The following is a 22,553-nucleotide window of genomic DNA, read 5'->3' as shown; positions in this document are numbered from 1 at the left end:
TATAATCAGACATATCCCAACAATCACGTTATTTTTGTATTATTTATTGCATATATACCTTTATGTATCGTAATTTTTAATTTGACAACGTTATTTTTTGACAAGTGAGTAGCACGAATGAACTTCATATTTTGGAATACTATTGGTAATGTTGTATACATTTGCCCTTTCATCATTCCGATAGTTTGCCAAATCAGTACAAGGTAACCTGTCGCTGGTAACAAATTTCTCCCATCGATTATATGACCAGCCATATGTTCGTAATCATTATCGGCCAATGTAATTTCTACGTGTCTTTCTCTGGTTACCAAATACTCTTGTGTTGTACAAGTCGATACAAACCAATCTTTGGTATGATCCCACCTAATATAATTTAAAACAATTGTATGTATATGACATGTAATAATGCCATTTTTACATAAACAGAATTTTAAATAAACATCATAGTGATAGTAACACTACATACCTGATCAACGGAGAGATCATAGGAGTTCCTCTACTAACTGGAAATTCCACTGGCGGATATAAATTAGCAATTTGTGGCTGCAAGCCACAGTTATAGAGTTTTCCAATTCCTCCTAGAATTATCTCTGTATCTTGTCTAGTGTGTTGTGTTAACATGATATTTGTTACTTCTGCATGTAAAACCTCATTTAAAATGTCCTGCAGAATGCTGTCGGGTCCAATTTCAATAGTAATAGCATTATTTTGAATTAGATGCGTTGCTTGTTCAAAAAGGACAGTACTTAATATACTATTCGTATGATATTCCGCCGACGATAATTTTGATGCTGAGGTGGACCAATCGGTGCGATGTATAGAAGTACTAATCCATTTTGAGCTTCGTTGTTTCGGCTGCGGTATTATTTTGTTCAATTTAAGCAACAGCTGAGTTTGCACGGAAGAAATGTAAGAACTATGATACGGTATATTACAACAGATTTCCTTCACTTTGATATTATTATTCTGAAAGTATAAAAAATTTATTAATATACGTAAAGTTAAAATAAAATGTTCAAGTCCTATAAAAAGAATTTAATATTTTATTCCTATACATTTATTCATTGTAAAAATTCATTAATTATACCCGTAGGTTTGTTATGAATTTTTGAATTGATTTTGCGGGTCCGCTCACAACATTATTGTATGGATTATTACGACATATTATGTCAATATCCGTGGGACATGTATTTTTCAGATATTCATAATCAAGATTGATGATTGCCATAGAGCAACGAATTATTTTTTTATCTGTACACGCCACACCAATAAAATAGGCTGATAGTATAGTTTGTTCCATGGTGAGACATTTATCAGCGTACGCGCAACCGAGTTCACCAGCGGAATGGCCGATCACATAATCCGCAATAATTCCTAAAGATGTTAGGAGATCTACTAATCCGATCTACAAATAAATTCAAGCATATAATTTTTGATTAATTATTGTATTAAAATACAATTTATTACTATAGAAAATAAAAAGAATATAGTCTAGGAATTTAAAATAATAATTCTAATATAATAGAATAAAATGATCACAATTCTTGTACACATGTTGCATATATATTCTAAAGTATTCACACTTTTTGTATACATTGCATAATTAATTATATTAATGTAGTTTAAAAATACTTTACTTGAACAGCGACAATTCCAACGAACGGCAGTAATACATTTTCGCACACTTTCTTATTCTTTTCTGTCAAAACATCCATGATACTTATATCATATGGCTTTAAAATTGCGTCGCACTTTTGTATTGTATTCGCAAATACGTGAAATTTTAATAAATATTGACCTGGAAAAGTTTTAATTTAAGATGTTTTGTTTTGAAACGTTTTATTATAAATAAAATATTTAATATTAAATATGTACCCATTCCTGGCCATTGCGATCCTAAGAAAGAAAATATGAACCAAACAGGTCTTTTTATATTTGTATAACTTTGAATTTCCTTTATTGATTTTTCTTGCAAAGTATTTAGTATAGTATATCCTCTCCATGTATGACCATCTATATTGTCTGCATAGACGTCATGTAGTAAACGAATATATTCTATATCTGTTTGAGAATTAATGATCTAGAAGAGAATTAATGAAGCAATTAAAAATTTTTTTAAGGTGACTGTTTATGATGTAACCTTATTCATAATTATCTAAAATTAAGTGTTTAATTAATTAATTAATTAATTTATTAATTAATGAAGTTCAAATGTCTACTAACGTCGTTTAAAAATAACTGTACTGATTCTTCAGTACGACCAGATAATATTACGAGTCTTGGCAAGTCATCATACGATGCTCCATTGTTAAGTTTTTGTTTGTCATTCCACTTTAACAACATATGAGCATTAGATCCTCCAAAACCGAAAGAATTGATACCTATATAACCATTTTTAAGTGGCATTGCTTCTTGGACAACACAAAGAGTATCATTTATTAAGGCATCTATATCATCTCGTGGTGATGTATAATTGATATTTGGTGGAACGTATCCGGTTTCCAGTGCAATTATTACCTTCAAAAATCAGTTATATGCATGTATAAAAATAAATATAAGCTTGATAATTAGAACTCAAAATTAATTTTTTTTACCTTAGCAATCTGCGTTAAACCACTGGAAGCTTCAGCATGCCCAAGATTGGATTTTACAGAGCCGATCATTAATGAACTTTCTCTATTTTTACACAAAACATCATGTATAGCATTGATTTCTGCAGGATCACCTGCTCTGGTTCCAGTAGCATGTGCTTCAATGTAATCTAAGCAAGATGTTGATACTCCGCACTCATTATAAAATTCCTTCAATAAAATATTCTGCATATGTGTTGAAGGATATGTTATTCCTTCTTCTTTGTAACCATCATTGTTCATTTTAATATATGGACATATGGCATAAATTCTTTTAGCATTCTTCGCCTTTTGAAGATATAATACAGCCACTGTTTCACTACGTGAATAACCGCTTGCAGCAACATCGAAAGGTCTGCAGTAACCATTGGATGACAAGATACCTAAACTCGTACATAGTATACATATTTTAGTAAATATTTGATAAATGTCTCTGTTTCTGATTGTAGTCTGTTTAAAAACATTAAAAGATTATGCATCTCATCAGTAAAAATAGTCCGTATAGAAGCGTATACAAAGTAGCAACCGTATAAAAGTATAAAATATGTTCTATATATAATATATGTTCTATATATACTAAATAGTTTTTATGAAAGTTATAAAGCCTTCTTAAATTGACTCTTTTTATTTGATAAAGAAAATTTAATTTCATGCCTAGTATATCATGAGATTAATATGTCATTTAATACCAAGACGAGCAAATTGCAGAGTTATCAATGGATGTAGACACAAATGTGATCCCGCAATTATTGCGTCTTCGCATCTGCCTGAAATGATATAATGATAAGCAAGAGCAAAAGCATATAAACTAGAGCTGCATGCGGCATCGACTGTATAGGATGGTCCTTTCAGATCCAGAAAATACGAAATCATGTTTGCTGTTGTAGACCTTAAGCATCCAACGAAATTTGTACCGTTCATCTATAATTATAAAATATCTATGGTTAGAAATTTTTGTATTTCTGAAGAATACATTAATTATTATTACATATTTATTTATCAATAATTTTTTTTACCTGTAGATCCGTACTTAGAAGTTTCTCTTGTGTTTCAACAAAAGATATCGCTACGATGACTGCAGTATTTTTTCCTCGTAACTGTTTTGGGTTAATTCCCGCATCGATAATAGCTTCATAAGAATGCTCCAATAATATTCTTATCATTGGATCACATGCGTATGCTTGCTCGAAAGAGAATCTAAAGAAATCTGCATCAAATTTTTGCAGATTGTTGATTGTTCCCATACGCTTTGGTATGCCCGGATGTTCTAATGAAAAATTTAATTTTACATAAGTTATTTCAAATTCTATGATTTAGATAGCTTTTGAAATAATTATCTCTGAATAATTATTCTATCTACTTTATCTACGAATTAGATATAATTGATATATGAATTAGTCACCTGCTTTCCAACGACCATGATCCGCTTTAACGAGATCAACTTTATTGAATAGATTTTCTCGTAACTGATTCATGTTGTCTGAATCTGGAAATCTACCAGCAATGCCAGAAATTACGATTTCATCTCCCGAGTCGATACCCGCACATGGTTTATATGTTCCCTTCTTATTCATGATTTCAATTATATTCTTAGATAATCTGTAAAAGTATACTTTATGTATTAATTTTATTTTTACGTATCACACTGACAACTTTGTTAATGATATTTGCTGTATTATACTAAGTTACTACAGTATCACATAACAAAGTTATCAGTGTGATACGTAAAAGTAAAATTAATACATAAAGTACACATAATACTTTGATATTTGCTATATCACAGCAATATCTTTCGAGTTGCAAATGTTAAATGTCGCCTCTAGCTGCAAACTACTTCTTATATAAACTCATTATTGCAATGTAAATCTTTATGAAATTTAAAATTATTATTAATGTTATATTTAATGTATTTATTAGTTTTTATTATTCTTGTTTTATTTGTAATTCAAAGTATTTCCGTTAAAAAAAGATAATGAAAAACATGGACAGCGGTTGTGAAAAACAATTGAGACAATGACATAAAGAGAGAGAGAGAGAGAGAGAGAGAGAGAGAGAGAGGGAGGGAGGGAGGGAGGGAGGGAAGGAGAGAGAGAGAGAGAGAGAGAGAGAGAGAAGTGTTTAAAATAATATTTTAATTTCTATTTTGTAATATTAATTTTACTTTTACATATCTTTCTTTTTCTGTGAAACCCATTAGTTTTAAAGTTAAAAAACATTTTATAAAAAAATAAGTTTGTACACAAAAAACTCGATGTTGGTAAAAATAATCGTATCAGTTTTTTTCTAAAATCATTTTAAAACTTAGAGAGCTTTAAAATACTTTTATATTAAATTTGTTCGATAATGTTTGTTGCGCTGCAACATTTCAAACTGATACAAAACTACTGTGGAAATTATCAATTTTCAAATTTATATAATCTAGGAAATGTCATCGAAACAAAATTCAAACACAGGTTTAAAATACTTTTTGAATTTTAAAATGCCTGTGGTTGAAAATTTCTCTCTGATTTTTTTTCACCGAGATATTTAACTTTTCGTGAGATGCGAGAAAATCGCAAGTGCTTCCAAACTTTTGGACGGTAATGTATATTGAATGTTATATCCAATGGTTTTCACGATTCTTTTGTTTCGTAAAATATGTGATTAACATAATTTTTTCCTACAGAGAAGAATACTAATTTCTTTTTTTTTTTATTAATAAGATATTATTTTGATATTATTTTGATATTATTTTTTATTAATAAGATATTATTTTGAAAATTTATAATATATATATATATATATATATTATATATATATATACAGTGTCCCAAAACTCCCGCATTTGGAGTACAATACGTGATTCTTTATGCTAAAAGAAACAACTTTTTCCTTTAGCAAAATTGCGACGAGTAGTTTTTACAGTGGATCAGATTAAAAGTGACGAATGAGCGTATGTGCGAGGCGGTCAAGGCCGGCGCGCGTTCTTCAGGCCGATATGGCCTGGTACTTAATTTTTGATTATGTAATTATTGTAATATTATAAAGATAAATATTTTTGTATAATCTTTTGTTAATTTTTTCTGAGAAAATAAAGAGAGAACCAGTCCTCTCAAAATATCTTAAATTATAAATTTAAATATTTTATCTTTAAACACTATTATGAAAAAATCAATTTTTTGACTTTTCGTGATTATCTTCTCACATAATTAATAAGTATTCGTTAAATTCAGTATTTTTTTTTATTGTCATATGCAATTGCACATATGACAAAGAAATAATTAAAATAATAGCATACTCAGTTCACTATATAATTTACATTTATTTTTATTTTCAGCTAATGCTACGAAATTAGACAATTTTTTTATTGAATCGTTACGTAAAGGATGAAAACAATACTTATTTTATTAATTTGTATTATATTTTAAACAATACAGTACGTGAAGTCGTCAAAGATTAAGTAGGCCGCGCCGACCATATATATATTTATATATATATATGGGGACCGAAATTTTATTTCGGTCCGTTTATGGTTACAGTCCGAAGTATATCAAATTTTCGGTTTTGTCCTTTTACTGATAATGATGATCATAACCATTGAATTTCGGTTTCAGTTACGGTTATGGATGTATAATTATCTGTTGTAAAATTTAATTGCATAAAAAAAATACAAGTAATAAATCGCATATTATAAAAAGTCGTGTTTATTGAAGAAAAAGTTAATCACAATAAATCATTGGAAGTTTCTTCTTGAAACTTGTAAATGGACAATTTATTCTTATTATATTTATCTGGAATATTCTATAGCGCGGATTAAGGAACTATAGATTTATAGAATAAAAGTGTATTACTTTGTTTCTAATTTCAAGTGCAGGAGCGCGGAAATTTCCGCATTGCCATATACATATGGGTATTTGGGCTTCGAACAATTTAATGAGTTGCCATTAGCGATTTTCCAATTCCTCCAAATAAATAATTGTTAGGCGGGGTTTACAATAGATCGCAAAGTCGCAATAGCGATCGTAATATTAATCACAACAGCCAATCAGAATGCTTTGATTGACTATCGCGAGTATGTTATGACCGCTATTACGACTTTGCAACTTTACTGTAGATCCTTATTAAAATATTTAGCAAACCCGAACCGAAAACTGAACCGAAAATCGAACCGAAAAAAACCGGAAAAAAAATTTTCGGTCCAGTTACGGTTCCGATCCATCAGCCTGCTCAATATTTCAGTTCGGTTTTCAGTTTCGGTCCGATTAAAATAACGGTTACGATCCGGTTATCAGTTTCGGTTTGGTCCGGTCCGGATCCCTGACACACACACACACACACACACACACACACACACACACACACACACACACACACACACACACACACACACACACACACACACACACACACACACACACACACACACACACACACACACACACAAATATATATGGATGTAAATAAATAATTTACCAAATACTGTATTTTATTTTAACAAATTTTGACATAAATACAATATTTCGTAAATTGCTTATTTTTATAACGATATTTTAATATTATTATATTTTACATCGAATAATCAGATAAATTAATTGATATACAAAAATATATAATTGTTTTTTGAAAGAAATATGTAATTGCATATTATATCACAAAATTATCTTTACAGCAACTATGTAATTGCTTTACATCAATTGAATTATTTATCATTTTATACAAAAAAATATTAAGAAATGATATCTAAAAAATTTCTAATACAGAAAGAGCTTTTTCAGTATAAAATTTGAAAAATATTTACTACATTATCTTCACTTGTTTCATATATAATATAATTCATCAAATGAAATATATTTTATATAAAATAAGTAAAAATAATATAGTTGGTAGGATTAGGGCATTACGAGAGGTGTTTAAGAGAATAAACGACCCGCGCACTATAAACTTTGATATTTATTTATTATAATGTGCTCTACAAAATCTTCGTACGCCACATCATACATATTCTAGCATTTGTACCATCCCAGCTAGCAACAGGCGCTTTGAACTACATTCCTCACACTCCCCCTTTCAAAGTGCCTGCAATATTTTTATTCTGATTTAATAACTACATTGATATCTTAACTTGGATTCAAATTAAATGGAATCGTATTCCGTATAAATTCGAGATAAATAATACAACTTTAATATGATTAACGCGATACTTAATTTTATATTAGTCTCCTAAATTTAACATTTCTATGCATTTCTGGTGCTTATTTTTTGATAGCGACTTTGTTAATATATCTGCCAACATATCATTCGTACTAACGTACTATATATCTATTTCTCCACGCTCTAATACCTCATGCGTAAAATGATAACGAATATATCAATGTATTTACTTCGTCCATGATAAGTATTGTTTTTATTAAGTTATATTGCGCTTTGATTGTCACAACATATTACAGTTTTATCATATACTAAATCACTCAAGTTCAAATATTCTAATAGCTTCCTTGTATATATCGCTTCTTTGGCTGCTTCCGACATCGTCATGTATTTCTGCCTCCATAATTGACAGAGCTACGGATCGTTGCTTTTTCGATTGCCAACTTATGGGTCTTTCAGCCAGCATAATCCTATATATATATATATATATACATATCCTATTCGAGATCTTCGATCATTTTCATCTCCTGCCTAGTCCGAGTCGACATATATTTTGACATCAGTATCATTTTCTGCGATGTAAGTTATGCCATAATTTGTTGTTCCTCTGAGATATCGTAAAACGTGTTTCGCTGTCTTCCAGTGACGAGTGGATGGATTTTCGTTAAAATGACTCCGAGCATTTGCCGCAAATGATATATCTGATCGCGTGGTGTTAGAAAGGTATATCAGGGCTCCTATTAATTCTTTATACGGCGTTTTAGCTATCTCATCAAGTTTTTCTTTAGTTACCATAAGTTTTTCATTCGATACCAAGGGCGTACTGACTGTCTTGCAGTCTTCCATGTTAAATCTTCTTAATGTTTCCTTTATATACTTTTGCTGGGTTAACTTTATTCTTCCTGTGCTGCCCTTTCTATCAACATGTATGCCCAGAATATCTTTTACTTTACCTAGGTTAATCTTAAACTTATTTTTCAATAACTGTTTTACATTTTCTATTTCTTGCAGATCCCTTGATGCTAGTAAAATGTCATCTATTACATATATTACTAATACTATCTGTTAGTTGTTAATACTAATCTGTTTTCTTTGTCGCATCCGTGTACACACATGGATTTACAGGTGTTCTCTTCAATCCAATGCTAGTTAAATAGTTGTTAATTGTTTTATATCATTCTTTATCTGCTTGTTTCAACATACAGTGGTTTATTGCTTGCAAACTTTACCTTCTTCACCGGATTTTTCGAATATTTCGGGCTGTCTCATGTAAATTATTTCTGACAACTCTCCTTGAACATATGCAGTGACAACGTCCATTTGATGTACGTGCATCTTATTCATTACTGCGCTTGCCAACAATATGCGAATCGTTTCACTCCGCGCCACTGGTGCAAAAACTTCTTCATAGTCGATCCCTTTTATCTGTTCATTTCCTCGTGCGATTAATCTAGACTTAAACTTGTTGAGCCATCTTGATTTCTTTTCATCTTAAAAACCTATCTATTCGTGAGTATGTTTGCATTATCCGGTTTATTCACTAGCTCCCATGTATTATTTTCTGTCAGCGAATTGTATTCGGCTTTTATGGCATCTAGTCATTTTGATCTTTCATCGCTGATCATAGCTTCTCTTACATTGGTTCCAAATATTGTTCTTCGTGTACATTGCCTGCAAAATAATATACCCTTTTTGGTCTTCCTTGCTTTCCTGTTCTTAGAATTGCTGATCTCTTTCTCTGCCTCTTTGATGATGGTATTTCATTTTCTTCGATTTCGTCCGACAAGAAATCTTCGGGTCACCATCCATTTGTACCTCTTGCTCTTCATCATCCTCTTCTATTCTTTTAATATTTTCGTTGATTTTCTGGTCATGATTCACATCTTCAACAAATGATCTTGTTGGGATTACTAAACCGCCAAAATCCTCCGATTTCGTTTTTATTTCTTCGTAAAATCAAACATCTCTACTTTTGATTACTCGTTTCGTTCCTTTTTCCCAAAGCTGATATGCCTTAGATTCCTCAGAATACCCAACGAGCACATACTTTTTTCCTCGAGATGCAAATTTATTAAATCTGGCCTTTTTGTCTAATACTATTACCTTACTTCCAAAAATTCTGAAATAGCCTATGTATGGCTTTTTGCTGGTCCATTCGGCGTACTATTTTCTAATGACTTGGGCAGCGACTTCTTATGTCACAGTGTTAATTGCCTCTGTCCATAGCTCAGTAGTAAGTGATTGAATTAACATTGTTCTGGCCATCTCTATTAAGGTCCGATTTACACATTCAGCTACGCCGTTTTGTTGAGGTGAGTATTGTACCGACAACTTTTTCTCTTCTTTATTGAGGAACTGAGTGAATTCATTTGACAAATACTCCTTCGCCTAATTATCGCTTCGCAGTTTCTTTATAACCTTTCCAGTTTGCTTCGAGCTTTATATGTCTTAAATGACTCAAGGATCTCAGACTTTTTTTTTGAAGAATGTTATTTCCACATGTCTACTCTTATCGTCCACGAAGGTCGCAAAGTATCGAGCTCCCCCTAACGATGGTTCGCTCATTGGCCCGCATATATCTGTATGAACCAGTCCTAATATGTCCTTTTCTCTAGACGTTGAAGTATGATAAGGTTTTTTGTGTATCTTGCTTCTGTCACAAACATCACATTTTGGGATTACCTTCATATTATCCCCATTCATTCCATCTACCATATTTTTGTTTAATAACTTCCTTATATCACTTAAGTGAAATTTAAGTGACCAAATTTTTGGTGCCATCTCGTGATTTTATCTTCTTCATTCGTTGCATACATAGCTGTTGTCCTATCTGTTTCCTTTATGATATATAATCCATTTTGCTTTTTCGCAGTAAGTGCTACGGTGCCGTCTCTGCGTTTTATTATGGCAGAGTTTTTATAAAATTCACATTTTAACCATTGTCTGTAATGCTCGACACGGATAAAAGATTATTCCTAAATCCAGATAGCCAAATCACTTCTTTTAAATTTATATAATTTGTCTCTTCACTCTGTGATCGCACTTTAATTTTAACTTGTCTCTTTCCTAATAAATTGATTGAATCTTTTGTAGCAGTATATATTTTACTTTGTTTTGATTTGTCCATTGCATTAAATCGGTTTCTGTCACAGCACATGTGCATTGTTGCACCACTATCTAGACATCATGTGTCCTTTTCTGATTGTACATTCATAGCTGTTGCAGTTATTGCAGTCCTCTGTTGAACTTGGATTACGTTTCTTTCCTTTATTTCGACATTCTGCTGCACGATGTCCATATTTATTGCATATATGACAGTTTCCAGGAAATTTGATTAATCTTGATTTTGTATGCGTGTCCTTAAAATAACTTCGTCATTTACTTACGCCAGGGGCTTCCTTTTTCTATTTTACTATCAAAGCATTTCCTTTATATCCCTCCTCATCTTCTCTTCTTGTTTCTTCCTCTATCAACTATATTTTTAGTATCTCAAATCTTGGTATCTCGTCCCTAGATTCTATGGCGACATAGAAGTTTTCATATTCAGGAGGCAAGAAATTTAATAACATAATTGCCAGCGATTCTTCAGGAAATTCAATTCCGGCCTCTCTTAATTGTTCGGTTTTAAGTTCAAAATTACTTATATATTTAAACATCGATTCACCAGGTGCTCTTTCTTCATTCTAAAGATCAGGAAACACGTATAGTGTCTCGGATGTCAAGTCAACCGAGAACACAGTGTGACTTTACGCGAGTCGGCGAGATGCGAGCATTATCGAATCTCAATAACGGCTAAATTGATCAGTTCTAAGTAGGCTTGATCGATAGCTTGAATTCGACTTGCATAATAAAAGTATTTTTATTTTCCTGCTACGTGCTCTACGAGCGGAGATATTGCTACGCAAAGTCCGATTTGAAAATTTTTACTTTAAGAAACGTTGTCATTATTATCGTCGTCGTCTTTGTACGGCTGCAATGTCTGTCGCGAGATGTCACTATTAATCTTATCGACTTAGCAGATTATAAGATCTATTAACAAATAGCGAATCAATATTCGCGCAGTCCTGCAGTGATCCTAACTTATCGGCCTGATTTATCCGCAGGGTCGATATAATTTTACGGTCATTCCGCAGTCTCTCTGCATATTTTCTCTCTTCCTGTAACCTTTCCGGATATCTTCGCATTCGTTTCGCAACTTTCCCGCATATTTCCGCAATCATTCCGCGATCATTCTGCAACACTTTTACAATTTTTCCACATATATTTGCACTTCTTACGCAACTTTTCCACAACCATTCCGCAATTATTCTGCAACTTTTTCACAACTTTTTCGCATATTCTGGCACCTCTTTCGCAACTTTTCCTTTAAAATTTATTTGTCGCTATTTTGAAAATTTTTATTTTTAATCGTACGGACTTCAAATTCAGGATTTATACATGTTTATTTAAAACTAAGATTTTGGCATAGGTATAATTTTGAAATTCCAAAAATATTTTCAAGGTCACTTTTCATTTTCTTATTTTCATGTTTTATAGACCTAGAGAGTCATAAATAACGCAACTTTATAATCGATAAGCGCGTCTCAACATTTTTATACTTGAGATTTTTTTCTATAATACGCATAAAAGTGAATAGGATAAAGAACAAAAGAACGAGATTTTTGTTTTTTAATAAAAACTAGTACCATTTGAGTTAGAGTAGGTAGGCTCTTCAATGAATACAAAGATCACAAAAATACTAGCACTTAGATTTTATTTTTTCGTTTAATCACAACTAGAATTGCATTAGATATGGCAATTTCGTAACATAATTTTTTTTAAAGAATTAAAACTACTATCTCATGGGTTGGAGTAAAAAGAAAATAAAAGATATTGTCAATTAGATTCTATTTTTTAACTTGGTTAACAACAGTTTCTTTTTTTTTCAAGCGTTCACTAAATACCCTTTTTTTACCTTTTTTTAAAAAGGTAATTTTATAGTGATTGTTTATAGTGCTACCTTTCTTACGGATCCCTTTGATTCATGAACATTCCTTATGCCGTCCCATGCTTCTTTAGACGTAAAAGTCCTTTTGACGTGTTGCAATTGATTTTTCTTCAGGCTTAGGATGATAAGTGCGAGGGCCTTTGCGATCCATTGTTCTGCATCTTCTTCGGGTTTTAAGTAAGCATCATTTGTATATTCCCATAAATCATTACATGTATCATTACATGTATACTCTTCATCTGAAGTTTCCATGACTCATAATTGCCTTCATCAAGTTTATCTATTTGTTGCCGATTAGACTCATCTTCGAATGCGTGTTTTTTTTTTTTTTTTTGAGGTTAACTCTGGCACTCTTTATATTTGTTATTCTCCTTTTATCTTTTTATCCTGGGCCCATAACCTGTTAGGATTAGGGCACTAAGAGAGATGTTTAAAAGAACAAACAATCCGCGGATGCCACTGTAAACTTTGATATTTATTTATTATAACGTGCTCTACAAAAAAAATCTTCGTACGCCACACCATACGTATTCCAGCATTCGTACCACCCCACCTAGCGACAGACGCTTTAAACTACATTCCTCACAATATTCCAATTTTATATTGGAAAAATTCTTTGTTTGATTTTGGAAGTTTTTACATACAATTATGTTATTATATTATAATTATTATTACTGCTATCATTAACGTTATTACAACAAATTTATACAGAAAGAAAGATTTATCTATCTTATTTGATTAAAATATAAATCATATAAATATAATAAAATATTAAACTGTAAATGGTGGCTCTCCATTAATTGCAGCTGACACTGTTTTATTTTGCAAAATTGTCAGGTGATTACCATCGATATAATGTATTTTAACCGTACCTTCAGTTATCTAAAATAATAACATTTTATTAATATAAAACTTTTATTTAGCAAACATAAATTAATAAATTTTTATTTATCAAAAATAGATTAATAAAGAAAATTTCTCGGAATTACCTTGTGCAAACCGTAATTCTCCTCGATCACAGTTATATGTGATATTGTAGGTTTCAGTAATATTATAGGAGATTTAATAACTGGCATCATGGAAAATTGATATTGCCTAATAGCTGATGAATGTTTATAAACAGTTGTGCACAATGTTTTTAAATTTGTAGGTGAGAGTGATGTATTTACTGCTAAGAAGTGTTTCGCAAAAACGTTAAACTTTTCTTCCCAATACTCACATTCCTTCAATTCCTTTAGAATCTATCACATTATATTTAATTCTTTGTTTAATTTATACAAACAAATTTTATTAAAATAAAAAAGTAGGTCAAAAATAGAATTATAAAACTCAAAATAACAAAACTACTAATCGTAATTCTCATTTAAAAAATTTAAAAAAATTCAAAAAATATAGTGCAAATAAACTTCAATGTAAATTAAAATAAAGACATGCAGAATACCTTATCACTAATTCGTCCTGTGTAAATTTTCATAATATGAGACAAAACAACGGTTTGAAGATCTATTTCATCCGAGTTTGACGTAAAATCTCTGTACATTATTCGTAATTGTTCGGGAGCGCCATCAATAAGAATTAATCGACCCTTAAAATTCACAGCCTCCAATTTTCTTGTTAGCTCAATTGCGACAATAGATCCGAAAGAATATCCAACTATTACAAAATTTTTTTCCTTTCTCAATTTTGATAATACGTGCTAAAAGTAACAGATAAAATTAAGTCTTTAAACCTGTTTAATAAAAATATTCTAATGTAAAAAAAAATAGAAGACAAATAATACAATTACTTTTGCGAGACGATCTACCGTATTTGATATAACATTTACGGCGTTTATATCGTTTACGCTATAATGTAAAGTCGTCGTCGAAAAATTCATACTTGGTGCCAAATGGTTAAATACGGTTCCACATCCGTCGATACCTGGTACAAGAAAAACTTGCGTGGCAGTATCCTTCCCTTTAGTCAAAAGACTAAAAGGCTCTGAAACGAAATCTTCATCTTTCACTATACCAACTAATAATTTCATAACGTTCGGTACTTCCGCATCGGTTACTTTCTTATCTTCTATATTATCAGTCACACTATAGGATAGGTTACTGAGTTTTGCAAAAGTGAGATTTCGTATCTCTTGCGCAGTAAGGAAGATGTCAAATTCCCGTTCAAAAGTTTGCTTGATTTCTATGGCCATCATAGAGTCCATTCCGAGTTCGGCGAGAGATGCAGTTCGACTAACAACTTTCATGTCCTTTATATCTTCAATGGCAAAAAAAATATATTATAATTACTATAACCTATATTGCGCGAGTTAGTGAAAAATATAATAATTATGTGCAATAAATAAGTGCAATATATTTGTACGAATATACTACCTAAAATATTAGCAATGGTGTCTACCAAGTTGTTAATTCCGGAAGATCCGATTTTCTTTTCAGCTACAACCATACTGCTCACAATTGGACAGTTTTGAAGTAAAAATTTATCAAGCTCGTCAAGACAACACGATACCTTTTGCTGTAATGTACCACCAATAATTAATTCTTTGTCATCCTCCTGCATGTCGGCAACGAGACCCACATCACCCACGGCACCCCACTGAATCGCCAATCCGGGTAATCCTTCTTGAACCCTTTTCTCGCATATCCTCTCCATAATAGAATTAGCCATGCCATAATTAGTTTGTCCAGCGTTTCCTCTGCCGCAAGAAACAGAAGAGAACACTACGAAATGTCGCAATTTAGGACAGATTTTTCTTGAAAGTTTGTCCAACATTTGTGTCGCTCGAGCTTTCGATCGAAAAGACTCCGCAAAAGTCTCTGTGGTCTGATTTTTTAAAATGCCATCTTTTAGCAATACACCGAGATTGAATATTGCGTCCACTGGTGCTTTTCTTTCCACAGATTTTAACAGATGTTCGCAATCTTTTGGGTCATTCACATCGATATTTTTGACGACCTGTACGTTTACATCGTACGATTCCCATAATCTAACTTTCATGCGCTGATAACCATTTTTTATTCCATTTCGCGAGATGATTACAACGTTTCTGGCGCCTCGGAATATCAACCAATCGATTAACTCCAAACCGAATCCACCTAGCCCTCCTAGTATAACATAACTCTTGTCTTTGACACAATGATAACGGCGATATGCAACAACGGATTTATCTAAAGGTTTATCTTGCTCCTGGATATTTATAATAATCTACAAAAGTGTAACAAAGACACATTGTCACGTAATTTTTACTTTTATCTATCTAACGAAGATATCATTTATGAATAAATATTTTTGTTATTACTCAGTATTACCTTACCTTTCCCATATGTTTTCCACTGGCCATATATCTAAACGCCCCTTCAATCTCCGATTTCGGAAAAATTTTTGCTTGAATTGGTTTAATAGCTCTATTCTTAAGACCCTCACTCACCATATTGGATAATAAAAATTTATATTTGTGACTGCCATTAAACATATTGTCCAGTAGAACGCCATAAAAGCTAATACCTTTTTGAAACGCGGACATGCTTAAAGGATTATTAGAAACCATGTCTACCTTGCCAATCTCCAAGAAACGACCGTTTCGCGCTAAACAGCGAACGGATGCGATTAGCTTTTCTTCCGCCAAAGAATTTAACACGATGTCAACTCCACGACCATGTGTTTGCCACATTATCATTTGTTCAAAACTGGTGTCTCTAGAATTTCCAATGTGTTCATCGAGAATTGTCGGGAAAAGTCTTTTAATAAAGTCACGTTTATCACTTGTGCCCACGGTAGTGAATACTTCGCATCCTTCATGAAGAGCGAGATTAATTGCCGCTTGTCCAATTCCACCGGTTCCGGAATGTATAAGTATTTTATTCCCTTTTTTCATTTTCCCACAAATGTACAAAGCAAAATAGACTGTGCTGTAAACGCAAGGCACTGTTGCTGCCTCTTCAAATGTCCATGCATCAGGTATTTTCCAACAAAAACCTTCATCTTTATGAACAATATTTGCTATACAACTAGAAAAACATTTTATTTATTTCTCATATGAATATAAAGAATTGAATAATATAGTTTAGAAAAAACATATGTAAATAAAAATACTGTTCAGTTACTTAGTATCACGGAGTCCCATTACGCGTTGGCCGTTGGCATCATACCCCACATATTCCATTCCAAGAGGCATATGTGAAAAACGTTGTCCCTTGGAATTCAGCCGTTGCAATGCTAATTTTCCAGTGGCCAACATCACATCTCTAAAATTCAATGATGAATAGATCACGTGTACTAAGTTCTCTTGACAAAAATCGATAGATCGATTGTTTTCTATCCAACAAAATGTACTTAAATCACCCCGTACCTAAACAAATTTAAATATTAATTCAGCAATAAAAGTCTTTTTTATATTGTGCCGTTACTTTTGCATGTATATGTTTATACGTACATTTTGGCAAACATGAGCCGATGATACAAGTTCGGCTGTTATTTGCGGTAATCGTAAATGTCTGTACGATCCCCAGGTCTTATTAGATCGTAGTACATTAATGGCTATATCTTTTTGTAATTGTTGTAAATAAAAGGAATTTTGTAATGAAAACTTGGGCGCTTTTTCATCTTGAATGAGCACACCTCTGACAATTTCTCCACCTGGCTCTTTTCTCAAGCAATTGACAAAACCCAACAAACCGCACTCAAAATCATTTTCTCCTACAATTACAATTCTACTAGTTTTATCAATATTGCTTTCATTGCTTACAAGCGACTTTAGATCTTCCAGCCAATTAAAATCATCATTATTTATATAAACGATAGTTATTTTCCCTATTTGAACTTTTTTTTTCAAAAGCACAATTGTTTCCTCATCAGTGCGTTTTTCGAGAATAACATTTAATTTATATTGCTGCAGATATTTGTCGTAGTCAATTACATTGCATCTCTCGCGAGAGAGCAGATAACCACCTTCTCTCAAAAATGACAAAAGTCGTTCTAATGAAATTTGTTTTTTTGTTAAAAGATTGAAACCAGCAACTATTAAAGCTTTGTCGTCTACTGTTCGCGTGTTTATATCTCCAATTAAAATATTTGACGATAGATCTGTCGGATTGAAGCGGCTTGGAGATGTTAATAAATTAATATTTGCTTGTATCATGGGCGTATCGCCAAAAGCCTTAAGCAAAAAGGAAGATGAGAGATTATTTACTGTAATACTATCGATATCTTCCACTACTTCGATAGTTTTCACTTTTATAATCTGATGATCTTCAAGTGCAAGTTGTGCGGCTATCCGTATTGCTTCATTTAAAGAAATCGTAGCATAATCATGGTGAGCTACAAATATATGTTTTTCGATTACAGCGTCTTGGACCAGTTTACGACGAGAAATCTGGGTAGCATTGAGACCTCGAATTTCTATTCCGCCAGCTATAATCGTGTCTATTTCTCTATACACTCGCACCGCTAATTCTGTAATAACATATCTAAGATAATATGTTAAGATAATATGCTTTGACAAATTTTGTACTTGTAGTATACATAATTGTCTTACACGAAATTGATAATTATTCGTAAAAACAAAATAGTTTTTTTGACAATAAAGAGGTATTTACGTTTTTCTTCTGCTGATGCTATGTCCTGTTGTAGCTTACTTGTGTGAAGTACAGGATTAATTATTAATTTTTGAATGCTTGTTGGAACATATAAATCTCTAGTGTTGTATCCAATAATCTGCATTTGTAGCATAGTATCCATGAATGTTACCCAATTGCCTGTCCAAGCAATATGTCCTTTATTTCCTGAAATAGATGCCGTCTTTAATCCACGGAATCCGCCATTGTATAGATAACCGCGTAGTTTTAACTCCTTGTAAATATCTCGATTAGTCATATGTTCTTCTTCGTCATTATTCTGGGGTAATAAATTTGTAGGAATCATGTCCTGTTCCGGATTCAGGGTTTCGTACACTATACCTGTTACTATAACGCTATTTTCTTCGGTTATTTCAAACTTTCCATCTAAAATATTTTTATATGTACAATACAATTAAACACATTATATGATCATGTTAATTTAAAATTATTTGCATATATACCTTTATGAATCGAAATTGTCAATTTGACGACATTATCTTTTGATAAGTGAGTCGCACGGATGAATCTTACATCGTGAAATATTATTGGTATACTTGTGTATATTTGCCCTTTCATCATTCCGATAGTTTGCCAAACGATTACAAGATAACCCGTCGCTGGTAACAAATTCCTCCCATCGATTACATGACCAGCCATATAATCATTATCTTCATCGTTCAGCGAAATTTCGACGTATCTTTCTCGAGATTTCATATGTTTTTGTATTTCATAAATCGGTATAAACCAATCTTGTGAATGATTCCATCTAATACGACATTATGCTTATATATTATTTTATCAAACATATGATTATATTATTTTATTATGCCATTTTTTATACAAATAGCTTCATCTAGCTTTTATACCTGATTGATGGAGAGATCATAGGAGTTCCTCGACTAACTGGAAATTCCACTGACGGGTATAAATTAGCTACTTGCGGCTGCAAGCCGCAGTTATAGAGTTTTCCAATTCCTCGTAAAATTACCTCTGTATCTTGTTTAGTGCGTTGTGTTAACATGATATTTATTACTTCTGGATGTAAAGATTCATTTAAAATATTCTGCAGAACGCTGTCGGGTCCAATTTCAATAGTAACAGCATTATTTTGAATTAGGTGCATTGTTTGTTCAAAAAAAACTGTATTTAGTATGCTATTTATGTGATATTCCGCCGATGACAGTTTTGATGCTGAAGTGGACCATTTACTGCGATGTACTGAAGTACTGATCCATTTTGAACTTCGTTTCTTTGGCTGTGGTATGACTTCATTTAACTTAAGCAAAAGCTGATTTTTCACGAAAGAAATGTAAGAGGTATGATACGGTACATTACAACAAATTTTTTTTACATAAATATTATTATTCTGTAAAAAGAAAAAATTTAATACGAAAAATTATGATATTTGAAAAATTTATGTGTGATTTGATTTGTTAAAAGGATTTAATATTTTATTTTTTACTTATTTACCGATTATTATATTTTATTAATCTTACCTCTAATTTTAACATGAACTTTTGAATGGATTCTTTAGGCCCGCTCACAACATTATTATATTGATTGCGACATATTATTTCAATATCCGTTGGACATATATTTTTAAGACATTCATAATCAAGATTGATAACTGCCATAGAACTATGAATTATTTTTTTATCTGTACACGCCATACCAATAAAGTAGGCTGATAGTATAGTTTGTTCCATGGTGAGACATTTATCCGCGTATGCGCAACCGAGTTCACCAGCAGAATGTCCAATCATGTAATCCGGAGTAATTCCTAAAGATGTTAGGAAATCTACTAAACCAATCTGCAAATATTTTTAAACATAATTTTATAATTAATTTTTATATTAAAAATACCATTTGTTATTATATAAAATAAAGGAAATCTACTGAAGAAAAATTTAAAATAATAATTATAATGCACAATAGGACAAAATAACACGAAACATTTTACGTTAATTTTATTACTTATCAGTAAAGCATAATTAATATTAAAATGCAACTTTAAAATGCTTTACCTGAACAGCAACGATTCCAAGAAACGCATATAACGCATTCCCGCATATCTTTTCATTTTTTTTTGTTAAAATGTCCGTTATACTTATATCATATGGTTTTAGAATTACATCGCATGTTTGTATTGCCTTAGCAAAGACATAAAATTTCAATAAATTTCGACCTGATAAAGTTTTAATTTAAAAAGTTTTATTATCAAGACATTTCAATAAAATATACGTTAAATATATTTACGTTAAATATTTACCCATCTCTGGCCATTGAGAGCCTAAAGAAGAAAATATATACCAAATAGGTCTTTTTATATTTTTGTAACTTTGAATTTCTTTTACTGGCTTTTCTTGCAAAGTTTTCAATTTCAATATGGTGTATCCTCTCCATGGATGACCGTCTATATTGCTTGCATAAATGTCGTGTAATAAACGAATATATTCTATATCCATTTGATGATTAATGACCTATTATTAAAAATTTCATAAAATAATTAAGGAAGATATCTTGTAATATTATTTGTAATTATCTATAATCTTATCAATGTCAATATTTACTAACGTCGTTTAAAAATAACTTTACTGAGTCTTCAGTACGGCCAGATAATATTACGAGTCTTGGCAAGTCATCATACGATGCTCCATTAAGTTTTTGTTTGTCATTCCACTTTAACAACATATGAGCGTTAGATCCTCCGAAACCAAAAGAATTGACACCTATATAACCATTTTTAAGTGGAATTGCTTCTTGGACAACACAAACAGTACCATTTATTAAGGCATCTATATCATTCCGTGGTAACGTATAATTAATATTTGGTGGAACGAAACCGCTTTCCAATGCTATTATTACCTTTAAAAATTTTTAACTAAGAATTAATTTTGATATTTAAATTTTGGTTTATTAGATATATGATTAACTTATGATATGTCTTTTACTATATCAATTTTAACAATATTCAAATTTAATAATAATTTGTAGTTTAGGAAATTGTTCAATTTTTGCATTTAACAGCAATAAAAGTGCTTGTCGGATAATTTTTATGATTTAAAATAAATTTTAAATTTTAAATTTTTGTTTGTTTCTTTATATACATATATATATATATATATATATATATATCCATATATATATATATATATATATATATCCTTTATATATATATATATATATATAGGATATATATATAATATATATATATATATATATATATATTATATATATATATATATTATATATATATATATATAAAGGAAAATGAATTTAAAAATAATAATTAAAAACTATAACTGATTTTCTTACTTTAGCAATCTGAGAAAAACCGCTGGCAGGTTCAGCGTGACCAAGATTAGATTTTATGGAGCCAATCATCAATGGATTTTCTCTATTTTTGCACAAAACATTATATATAGCATTGATTTCCGGAGGATCACCTGCTCTGGTTCCAGTACCATGTGCTTCAATGTAATCTAAGCAAGATGTCGGTACTCCGCACTCATTATAAAATTCCGTTAATAAAGTGCTTTGCATAAGCGTTGATGGATATGTTATTCCTTCTTCTTTGTAACCATCATTGTTTATTTTAACATGTGAACATGTGGCATAAATTCTTTTCGCATTTTTTGCTCTTTGAAGGTATACCACAGCCACTGTTTCACTACGTGAATAACCGTTTGCAGCAACATCAAAAGGTCTACAGTAACCATCGGATGACAAAACACCTAAAATTATACATGACATGTATGTCTGGATACATAATTAATTAGTATTCCTCCAGAAAATTAAAGATTATCATCGCCTTTATAAAAAGTGGATAACTGTAATCAGTTTCAAATTGTGATAAGAATGTTTATTATATGAATATTATAAATATCTATTAAAATTATTAAATCCGTTTAAATTGTATCATAAATAATAAAAATAATATTTAACTTTTACGAATATGTTAATTAACTTCAATAGTAATATTAATTCAATAGTAATACCAAGACGAGCGAACTGCAGATTAAGTATTGGATGGAAACATAGATTTGCAGCCCCAATTATTGCATCTTCGCAAATGCCTGACATGATACAATGATAACCGACGGCCATGGCATGAAGACTAGAACTGCAGGCTGTATCGATTGTATAAGATGGTCCTTTGAGATCTAAATGATATGAAATCATGTTCGCTATTGCAGA

At 31.4% G+C, this 22,553-nt stretch overlaps 2 protein-coding genes across 4 annotated transcripts in view; both read right to left on the bottom strand.

The window, feature by feature from the left end:
• Nucleotides 1-12,897, bottom strand: part of LOC105424210 (fatty acid synthase-like) — an 18,880-nt gene extending 5,983 nt beyond the window's left edge. For 2 of the 3 annotated variants that reach the window (XM_089076443.1, XM_089076445.1), the window contains exons 1-11: nucleotides 12,757-12,897; nucleotides 4,033-4,229; nucleotides 3,647-3,897; nucleotides 3,320-3,551; nucleotides 2,595-3,013; nucleotides 2,224-2,517; nucleotides 1,876-2,080; nucleotides 1,638-1,798; nucleotides 1,088-1,405; nucleotides 467-966; nucleotides 59-363 (exon numbers count right to left, since the gene is read on the bottom strand). In XM_089076443.1, the coding sequence (XP_088932569.1) occupies nucleotides 59-363; nucleotides 467-966; nucleotides 1,088-1,405; nucleotides 1,638-1,798; nucleotides 1,876-2,080; nucleotides 2,224-2,517; nucleotides 2,595-3,013; nucleotides 3,320-3,551; nucleotides 3,647-3,897; nucleotides 4,033-4,204 (2,857 nt within the window). In that variant the 5' untranslated portion in view covers nucleotides 4,205-4,229; nucleotides 12,757-12,897. Of the gene's footprint in view, nucleotides 1-58; nucleotides 364-466; nucleotides 967-1,087; nucleotides 1,406-1,637; nucleotides 1,799-1,875; nucleotides 2,081-2,223; nucleotides 2,518-2,594; nucleotides 3,014-3,319; nucleotides 3,552-3,646; nucleotides 3,898-4,032; nucleotides 4,230-4,391; nucleotides 4,468-12,756 lie in introns of those variants that run through there. The other variant, XM_089076444.1, reaches the window with a different exon arrangement.
• Nucleotides 7,542-22,553, bottom strand: LOC148936579 (fatty acid synthase-like). Its single transcript, XM_089076456.1, has 18 exons — nucleotides 22,355-22,553; nucleotides 21,672-22,090; nucleotides 20,931-21,221; nucleotides 20,626-20,836; nucleotides 20,381-20,541; nucleotides 19,853-20,167; nucleotides 19,223-19,722; nucleotides 18,818-19,122; nucleotides 18,336-18,740; nucleotides 17,174-18,192; nucleotides 16,845-17,089; nucleotides 16,055-16,748; nucleotides 15,114-15,945; nucleotides 14,531-14,997; nucleotides 14,186-14,440; nucleotides 13,734-13,985; nucleotides 12,757-13,626; nucleotides 7,542-11,997 (listed from the first exon to the last, which is right to left on the bottom strand). The coding sequence occupies exons 1-17, from the start codon at nucleotides 22,536-22,538 to the stop codon at nucleotides 13,516-13,518; spliced, it is 6,666 nt and encodes a 2,221-aa protein (XP_088932582.1). The 5' UTR covers nucleotides 22,539-22,553; the 3' UTR covers nucleotides 7,542-11,997; nucleotides 12,757-13,515.

This window comes from Pogonomyrmex barbatus, unplaced genomic scaffold (assembly GCF_055798465.1).
Source record: "Pogonomyrmex barbatus isolate J1 unplaced genomic scaffold, ASM5579846v1 scaffold2, whole genome shotgun sequence".
NCBI classification, from domain to species: Eukaryota; Metazoa; Arthropoda; class Insecta; order Hymenoptera; family Formicidae; genus Pogonomyrmex; species Pogonomyrmex barbatus.
Note: the sequence above shows the minus strand (reverse complement) of the source record. Positions and strands in the feature narration are given on the sequence as shown.